Raw genomic sequence first — 10,347 nt, 5'->3', positions numbered from 1 at the left:
TATATATATAAAATAGATGAAATACTCCCATTAAACACCTGGCAGAGCAAAGCAAGGCATTTATATGAAATGTTGGGAGGTAAATGCAGAGAAATCAAATAGTTCCTCTTCTGATCCAGTTTGATTTATAGTTAAAATCACGAGTTTTCTCCTCGCTTGCTGCTCTTATCAAGTGCATCTCAGGGGACTGAGTAGGCAGGTTATGGCCATTGTCCTTAGCAGCCAGGTGAGGCTCAGGTAGGCCGTGACGTCATCCAGATACTTTTGACCTCCTTGGCAGTAAATCCATAAAGGTGTGTATCCTTACCGCTCAGGTGCAGTTATAGCACCGAACTCTTAACTGCTGGAAACAAACACAGCAGCCGAACATGCGCCAAGGGGCCTGATCCACCTGAGATCAGACCGAACCTGTCATCCATTCTCCGGCATGTACCCCAACTACCAGCCGGGGAGACACCCGGCTCAGACCCTCACCCTGAACGGCCAGTACCTTCCGCCTGCTTATGATTTCTCCGGTTACCATCACAGCGTGTCGGGGGTCACCGACCCATCAACGACCACCTGGAACCCTGTTTATACTCCCCGCGAGGAGAACCCCTACAGCTTCCCGGGTTCGAGCCCCAGCGCGGGGCAGGTGAGCTACACCTCCCCGGAGCTGAGCAACGCCCCCTCAGCCGCAGGAGGAGAGGGGTCCCTCACTCCCTACAGCTTCATCCCAGGACAGGACCCCTTCAGCTTCCGGAGGAGACCACCTGAGCCCATCAGACAGACATTTTCAGGTTAGACTTTATCTATAAACATTGTTTTTAAAACATATTTAATGGTTTCATTTTTCAAAATAAACATTTTCTAAGGATAAAAAGTTTTTTTTTTTCTATTTCACATTTTGAACAGTTTGAACATGTACTGTGTTATCGTGCAGCTGATCACGTCAGCTTATTTCACTAACAGGAAGGAAAAGCATTATCTTGATAAACTTTTCAGTCATTCTGCTCTGCAGCAGCACAATAATCAGTTTAGCAGGGGGCCGGGGGGGCAGGTGTAATGCATGGTTTTTTGGATGACAGCATTATGCATATTGGAGTTAGATCAGTCTGAGGTAACATGCATTCATCATTCTGTTCACCTCTCCCTTCCGGTTGCTTTCAGATGTCATTGCAAAGCCAACAGTAAGGGCCAAATCTACACAGTTATCATTCTCCACCCTTTGTATCCACTGAGTTGATGCAACACATTGACAAATCACACTGCAGGGTGGCAGTGGAAGTCAAACTACAAGTCCCCTGACAGAAAGCCATCAGGCTTTAACCGTATCTTTGTGGTGCGTGTGCATGGATCAGTCGATCAATGGTGTCACATGCTCAAAAATTTTCTAATCAATAACTCTCACAGCGAGTTAAAGAACATTTTTGTCGATGAATGGCTGCCTGTGAAAACACCAATGCAAACAGAAGTCCCGGAGATAAGGAGAGCCAGCAAGGCGACGCATAGAGAAACCTCTATATTAGTTAGTATTAGCATGATTAATAGAGCTGATGAGGATTTAAGTGGCGCCTGACCTGGAAGTTGGCTCCAGACGTGTTTGGCCAATTCTTCCACCATGTGTGACTCACTGAAACATTATTTCCTACTGCATAACTCAGGTTTGGATCAAACTGCCCTACAGGGGACTTTGCAGAAAAAAGCCACCTCTTATATTTTTTTGTTTCAGTGATTATTGCTGATATCAGAAACACTGGTGCAGACATATGACATTAAATACTAAATATAATCTGCATGGTGTGCAGGTAAACACAGAAAACCTTTCTGGAAGCAAAAATATAAATCAAAATATCACAAGTACTCAGTTTGCAAAAGTATTCAGTTCAAAAATTACATTACAAATAAATAGTTAGTGTTATTACTTGACCCTTCAAGTGATGTCTCCTTAAACTTTCATTCTAAAGTTTTGTTTATTTGCCTTTTTCTAAATTGTCCCTTTGTGCTGAGCATGCATTCGTATTATTATGTGTCATGTTTTTCTTAATTTCTATGTAATTCAGTTGGAAAGACACGGACGAAGGACAAATACAGGGTTGTGTACACCGATCACCAACGGCTGGAGCTGGAGAAGGAGTTCCAGTGCAACCGCTACATCACCATGAGGAGGAAGTCTGACCTGTCAGTTTCTCTAGGACTCTCTGAGAGACAGGTGAGGCGAATGAGGTGAACAGGATAGTTTAATGGCAACGAATATGAATGAATGTAAAAAAACAAAAAAACACAAATAAACAGATATTCTCGATACATACTCGGCTGTTAAACAAGCGATAAATGAACAGACCCACATTTCATCTACATGCAGTTCTATTTTTTTGCACATACCTTATGCAAAAAAACAGAAGCACACGTTTTGTGGTATTTGTACACATCATAAGGGATTTAGCACATTCTGGCATAGCAAAAACGATACAGAGTTGTAATTTCAGTTGTTCCTGTATTTTTTGTTGCTGTTCAGCTGCACTAAAGGCCCACCATTAGACAGCATTTATCACATTTTCCAGCAGCAAACAAAAAAGAGCCCACATGCACCACTGCCTGCGGGATATTGATTTAATTATTTATTTTCATATAAGAAGAAAAATATACAAAACAGCGTGCCTGAAATTGGAATGAATAATGTTTTTACTCTTGCAAAAAGGAGAAGTATTTAAGATTCTTGATGACAGCCAGCAGTTTTCACATCTACACCCTGTATAACTTATTGAATTGTGTGATTACGCCTTAACGATCAGTGGTAAGGGTGTTGCAGTCTATGGAATTTTAACATTGGTGGTTCTTATTTTAACAGCTTCATGCAGCGATTACAGACATTATTATTTGCATAACTTGATGTACTGGAAGCAACGTTTTGGCTAGATGATGCACAAATAATTAAACTTGCATTTTATTTCTATTATAAGGAATAAAACTTGATTTTTAAATGGGTTGCATTTTTCTTTTTATGGTAGTTGTACAATAGATTTGACAAAAAATAAGTGTACATTAATGTGCAGAGATCTTTTCTGATATTAAGATGTCCACCTCTTAAAAACCTATATAATCAGTTATGGTTTTGTGGCTAAATGCCTAAATGCCCTTTTCTAGATAGAAGCATTAATGGTGCACAGCTCGCTGTTGCTTCCTGATGCGGCTTGTATTACTGTGTCTTCTGCCAGCTCATGTAATCATCCAAACCCACAGCTTTGTGTGATATCAGAAAATGTTAAAGTAATTCTGAGGAAACTGAACATTGCTAAACTTAACCATAAATAGACAGGGTACAGGAAGCTTTAACCACACAACCTATAACCACAAGTATTCACACCCCTTCAGCTTTTCTACATTTAGTCACATTTTAACAAATTTTTTCAAGTTTTCATTTGATTCAAAAGAACAACAAAAAAGCACTGCATATTTTTTAAGTGGAAAGGGAGATGATACATGGTTTACAATTCTATAACCTCTTAAACTTCTCTCCTTTTAAATTTCCTTCCATCCATCCATGAGGAAGAAGGATTACTTGGAAAGAACTCAAGTATATACTATATCAGGGTTTCCGCGGGTCATTAAAAATCATTAAAAGTCATTAAATTGTTATTTTTTTAAATTAAGGCCTTAATTGGCATTAAAATTCATTAAACATGTTTATTGTGGCATTTACAATGCTTTCTTAAAAAAAAAAAAAATTTATAAAAACAATTTCATCAGACATATTATATCACGATATATTTGCGTGGAACTGCTTCCGGTTCATTGCAAAGATGTTTGTTCGGAAAAGAAGCTTGAGTCGGAGAAACGGCTAGAGAATGGGGAAGAATGCCAATTTCAACAAAAGTGGTTGGAAAACGAGGAATTCGGGGCATAGCTGCAACCGGCAGAGGGTTGGTGGCATTAAAATTATTCATAAGAGCATTAAAAGCGCATTAAAAAGCATTAAATTAGAGTTATTTATTCCTGTATAAACCCTGTATATAGAAAAATTGAAACACAGGATGTGAGGATAGGGCGTTATTGCAGTTTAAGGCCCTGCGTGTGAATGCTTCCCGTTATTGTTGCAAGTAGTTACTACTGCACTGAAATTCTTACAAATCAACAATATTTTTAGAAGTTTAAAAAAAGGTAAGGTTTTACATATATGAAATGTTAAGATAAAACCAAAAACCATGCAGCTCCTAAGAATATCAGAGAATCGGGTCACAATATCAGGGAATCTAGGGTAGAAAGTCTAAAGGGTTGCAAAACATGGAACTGGCTAAGATGGCTGCCTTCCAACAAGACATTGGTCCAAACAATACAGCCAGAGCTTCTGTTTGATGGTTTGGATCAAAAATTACCTTTGCATAACAGGTTTAGATTAAGGATCTATGCTGCAAAGACAGCAAATGTGGAGACATGCTTGAAAACCATAAATGATGTCAAGGCATTACAGGCTGCTAAAAATAATGTTTCTTTAAATACTCTGAAAAGTCATCTTTCCGTTTTTTTTGTGTGTTTATCAGGTGAAGATCTGGTTTCAAAACAGACGTGCGAAAGAGAGAAAGATCAACAGGAAGAAGCTGCAACATTCCCAACAGGCCTCCACAACGACGCCCACCCCACCTGCTCTTGGTGTACTCACTGAATCCCAAGTTACCAGCAGCCCCGGCACCAGCAACATACTGTCGGACATAAAATCAGAGGAGTACTAGCTGGATTCCTGATCCAAGACAGACAGCATATCTTAAATGTAAATAGTTTCTGTTTTTATTTGTTCAACACAGAATAATTAACCATTCACATCACTGATGCCACTAATCCAGTTTTCTGTTTTTTAATGTGAAGCTACACATGTTGCGCCAATCATTTCTACAGGGTGCATTAAAAATATTTAGCTTTTTATTTACCAGCATATCCTATTATCAGATCAACACAGTAGCAATTTACATGTTTAATGTTTATAGCGCAGTACAAAAAGTATTTGCACCCTAACAGGTTTCTGCAGGGTTTTTAATTAGCTAATGACATTTACAGCTACAGGTCATCAAAATTTATTGGTAACAGGTGAGGTTAGCGTGAAGCTTCTTTTCTAATTTTTTGGAACAGCACTTTTATTTATTAAGGAAAAGAGGTAAATGAACCAACCCGCTTCTAGGTGAAAAAAATAACCGAAATAAACCAGACATTTGCCTCACATTCACTAGCTAGCCACACACTGGCCTGTTTATTGCTAGACCTGTAGAAATAAGAACTCACTCAAATAGAAACTAAAGAATGTTAAGTCATCAGTTTGGGATCTTAAGACAAATGCACTTAGAAACTGTAGCAGTGTAATAACTAAAATAAAATCACACCTGTAAGTCTAAAATTTTAAAAGTAGCAAAAAACCAAACTAAATAAAGCTTTTGAGGGTCTAGTACACATCTATGCAGTGAAATGACCTTAAAACAGACCTGTCATGTTGAAAAACCACCCAGTATGACTTTAATTAAATAGTCCTGCATAAAAAAGTGACACAAACTTAATCTTGAGACGGAAAAGCCTCCTTCCCACTTATCAGGAATAATTGATAGCGGTTGTTGACAAGGCTTGCACAGTCATTAGGTTTAAGGTCAGATAGTGTAAGGATATTTTTTACCCTAATAAATAAAACCATGTCAATATTATTACAATTATTATTATGTTTTGTACATACTCAGGTTATATTTCATGTGGTGGAATGTTGAAGTTTCACAAGAAAGCAAAACGAAAAAGGCCAATCTGTACCAACAAATATTTCTTCACAACACTGTATTTGTTAACCAGTTAACCAGCATTGGAAAAACCCTTTCACAGGCCTCTTTTTAAAGAACAAAATATTAATTAAGTTAATTATTATTTTAAGTTTGGTCTTCTGTTGTTAAATATATCTTGCATTAAGAAGTTATTTGTTCTTCTTTTTTTTTTACCAGATACCGACATGGCAACTGCTGTGCTGGGTGCTTATAGGTAGCAAAAATTTAAATGAAGTTCAAAAATAGATTTGATATGACATTTTGTGGAAGTTCTGCTGTTTCGGTTTATAGGAAACGGAAACAACAAAGCAGAAAGGAACATGGAGAGAGAGAGAGAAAAAAAGAAAAGTGAACTAAAGTTTTCTGAGGTTTGAAAAATTTTCAATATTGAAGCATGAGAGATTGAAGGAAAATTTTTATCTTTATAAAGTGGCTTTATTCAGACCTTTTTACAAAAAAAAAAAAAAGTTTTCAGGAAGTACAGTTGTAAAAATTAGGAAACTAGAAATTAAGATGGCGGTGTTTAGCCACATCCTGAAAGACAGATGCAAGATTGCTCAACCACACATCATGTGATTTTCAGTCACTGTAGCTCTAAACAAAGAGTTTCAGCTGTATGTCCTTAAAGCTTAAAATTAAGCTAATATTTTAAAGAATACATGCATGAAAAAAAAAGACAGAGTTTAAGTTATCAATTCCTGGACTAACTTTATCTCAGCTAAAGAACTGGCTTGCTTGAGGCACAAAAATTGGCACTGGACTTTGTTTTATGGTGGGGTAACTATGGCATGGCACGGCAGGGTCATATGAGAGTGCCATGACAATCATAATCTCTTGACATTTATGGAAAACAAATCTTTAATTACATCTTAAACAATCATACAATGGTTGATACTCTCTGAAAATACAGAATTTGAACATTTGCAGAGAACCACACTATCTAGTTCCTGTTCTTAAACTGGACGAAGTTGAACTCTTTATTTGAGCAACAGGAAAAGATATTAGATGGCAGTTTAAGGAGAATACAACTGTCTTCAATCATAAACCTACTTTATGGTCCTGTAAGTCAGCTGAATGATTGTTAACCTTTAACCTTGGACTATAAAACTTAACATATCCTGTCGTTGATTAAACAGACAGAAAGTGAAAGCCCAAACTTCTCTGGAAAAATCGGACCACAAGATCAAAGTATCACTAAAAATCATCAAACACCAGAACAATCTCTATAAATATACCCTATTTAATGGTTTTTAAACTTGCAATATGTACTAAAGAAAAAAGAATTGCCTAATGATATAATCAGTTTCATTTATATTGTTAAGAAATTATTTAGGAATAAAATAAATATCATCCAAAAGTTTAACACTGCTGAAAAGATCAGGTTGCCTTTAAATGTGATTGAATTTAGTTGCTAGTAGAAAGCAAAACTAAAACAAAGCAGTGAACATTTGCCAAAGGGAGGGACATGTATTTGGAGTTTATGAAGAGCTTTTTTTTAAATAGAAATTTGTTTGCAAAGAGGATCTGCTAACTACAGTAGGTACCAGTTGTTTATCATAAAAGCTCAAGAATTCAGTCAGATTCACATGATGGCCCCCATTAACATAGCTTTTTAAATCATCTATCAAATGTAGATCTATACTTTGACTAAAACTAAGACATTACTTTTCCTTGATCCAGAATTTTCAGGTCTAATTAGATGCCTATAGTTGTTATCCTGCTAGAAGATAAACCTCTGACCCAGCCAACAGTGTTTTCCAGCCTCCAACATATTAAGCTGCCCTATATTTTGTGCCTCTGCCCTTCTAATATCTCTGATCAACTTCACTGTCACTGCTGAAGAAACATTCCCACATCATGATGCTGCCACCTGCCCCTTTACACGGTTAGCATGTGCTCAGTGTAAAGCACTGTGTTGGTTTTCCATCTGCAATATTTTTTTCCACGTAGACCAGCTAATCTCTCATCTCAAATGAACCTTCATACATGTTGACCATGTTGACCTTTAACATATCTTCTGGAAAGGCCCAAACATTCAGATGTTATGGGGAATGATCTATAATGTAATCTGTCTTACTCATGTAAATTCTTGTTTCTGATAGTGTTCATTATTTGGATAAGACATTGTTTATAGTGGCAAAAAAGCAATAACTAGGAACAGGAAGAAAGAACACGTTTCATCAAAGGACCACTGGACAGCTATGGTGGAAATCATTTTTTTCTGATGGAATCGCCGACTCACAGGTTTAGACTACAAGAAGCACAAATGGACAAAAATTTTTTAAGAAATGGACGATCAATATGAAAACATGATGGCTTTTGAAGAGTTGAATCCTTGGTAAATATAGAGAATATGTTATATATGTTCTGTGTAAAAACACTTGAACTCAATAAAATATAAGTGATGAAAAAAATGCATTGTGACAAACCGCAAACTACTTTTTTGCTAATGTTCTTTAGCAGTGGTTTTCTTCTTGCTACTCCTATTTTATGCAAAGGTTTACTGTTTCCCCACCTGAGGCGTGTGTCTCTGTGGCTCCTCCTGACCTGGAGTCAATCTTTTAACGGCCAATGGTCAATAACAATGTCTTTGTAGGTTTTTTGTTGTGCTAAACACTTTCGATTTTTAAATGATGTTTGAACATCATTAAAACACAATCATTTGCAATTTTATAAATTATTCTCCAGGAGGGAGCAGCTCTACATAGACATGCCCATCCACTCCTTTTCTCAGGATGGGGAGGAGCTGCTGCTCAAAGAGCAGAATTCACAAGCTTTATTCAGACATGCATCAATAAAGCAAAATACACCCTTTTTATGATTTTAATAAAGGAATAACTAGTCACATACAGGTCCTTGTCAAAATATTAGCACAAACTTCATCCAACCGATAAAAGAAAAGTGTTCTTAATACAAAAAAAGTTCACCTTCAAATAATTATATACAGTTATGCACTAAATTCTTGGTCGGGAACCCTTTTGCAGAAATGACAGCTTCAATGCGGCGTGGCATGGAGGCAATCAGCCTGTGGCACTGCTGAGGTGTTATGGAGGCCCAGGATGCTTTGATAGCGACCTTTAGCTCATCCACAGGTCTTTCGTCTCTCAACTTTCTCTTCACAATATCCCACAGATTCTCCATGGGGTTCAGGTCAGGAGACCAGACCATCACAGACTGATGGTGCTTGACACTGGACTTTTGGCATTTTGGCATTTCCTTCTCCTGAGTCTTCCCCCAGACTGTGGCACCTTGATTTCCAAATGACATGCAAAACTGAGCAACAGTCCAGTGCTGCTTCTCTGTAGCCCAACCCAGGTGCCTCTCCCGCTGTTTCTGGTTCAAAAGGGGCTTGACCTGGGGAATGCAGCACCTGTAGCCCATTTCCTGCACACGCCTGTGCACGGTGGCTCTGGATGTTTCTACTCCAGACTCAGTTCCCTGTTTCCGCAGGTCCCCCAAGGTCTGGAATCGGCCCTTCTCCACAATCTTCCTCAGGGTCCGGTCACCTCTTGTCGTTGTGCAGCGTTTTCTGCCACACTTTCTCCTTCCCACAGACTTCCCACTGAGGTGCCTTGATACAGTGCTCTGGGAGCAACCTATTGGTTCAGAAATATCTTTCTGTGTCATACCCTCTTGCTTGAGGGTGTCAATGACGGCCTTCTGGACAGCAGTCAGGTCGGCAGTCTGAACCATGATTGAGGTTTTGAGTGATGAACCAGGCTGGGAGTTTTAAAGGCCTCAGGAATCTTTTGCAGGTGTTTAGAGTTAATTTGTTGATTCAAATGATTAGGTGCATAGGTCCTTTAGAGACCTTTTTCATGATATGCTAATTTTGTGAGATAGGAATTTTGGGTTTTCATGAGCTGTATGCCAAAATCAGATCAAGATAATCAAATTAAGACAATAAAAGAATTGAAATATTTCAGTTACGGTGCAATGAATCTAAAGTATATGAATGTTCAAGTTTTATCATTACATTTTGAAAAATAATGAACTTTATCACAATATGCTAATATTTTGAGAATGACCTGTGGTTAATAGCCCAAAGCCTAAATATTAGGAGAGGTAAAATATGCAGTTTGTTTTATCTTGAAAAATAAATAAAGAAACTAAAAAAAAACAAAAACAAAAAAAAACAAGAAACAAAGAAACTTAGGAAAAGAAACAAAGAGTTGCAAACCACTCATAAGCCCCCCCCAAGAATGAAAAGGGTTAGATTGTACTTTAAAAAACAGAAAAGGCCAACACAGGCTTTGGAGTAAGGATGAAACCAAAATCAAGTTACTCTATAACAACTGCAAAAAAAGTCTGGCCAAGGGATGGAACACCATGAGCCAAAGTATACAGCATAATCTGTACAGCACGGCAGAGGGAGTGAAATGGCTTGGGTGTGTGTGACTGTGAGTGGCATTGGGAAATTAGTGTTAATCAATGCATCAAAAAGAAGCCCCTGACCTAAAACTTTATGTCAAAGTAAACCAGGTCTGTTCAAGAGAAACATTTCCTTAATTGAAAGTCAGTCACCCGGGGTTTCTTTTATAAAGTTTTGTAAAGCGTGCACACAAAAGAGGGCCTG

General features: G+C 37.9%; 1 protein-coding gene across 1 annotated transcript; it reads left to right on the top strand.

Annotated features, from left to right (window-relative positions):
* The first annotated feature begins 413 nt into the window (after positions 1–413).
* cdx1 (caudal type homeobox 1) lies at positions 414–4,709 on the top strand. The gene is made up of 3 exons (XM_015390940.1): positions 414–779; positions 2,043–2,191; positions 4,521–4,709. The coding sequence occupies exons 1-3, from the start codon at positions 428–430 to the stop codon at positions 4,707–4,709; spliced, it is 690 nt and encodes a 229-aa protein (XP_015246426.1). The 5' UTR covers positions 414–427.
* Positions 4,710–10,347: the final 5,638 nt, after the last annotated feature.

The sequence above is a fragment of the Cyprinodon variegatus genome, unplaced genomic scaffold (genome assembly GCF_000732505.1).
Source record: "Cyprinodon variegatus isolate N-32 unplaced genomic scaffold, C_variegatus-1.0 Scaffold519, whole genome shotgun sequence".
Classification (NCBI taxonomy): Eukaryota; Metazoa; Chordata; class Actinopteri; order Cyprinodontiformes; family Cyprinodontidae; genus Cyprinodon; species Cyprinodon variegatus.
The sequence above is the reverse complement of the archived record's forward strand: the minus strand, read 5'-3'. Positions and strand labels throughout refer to the sequence as shown.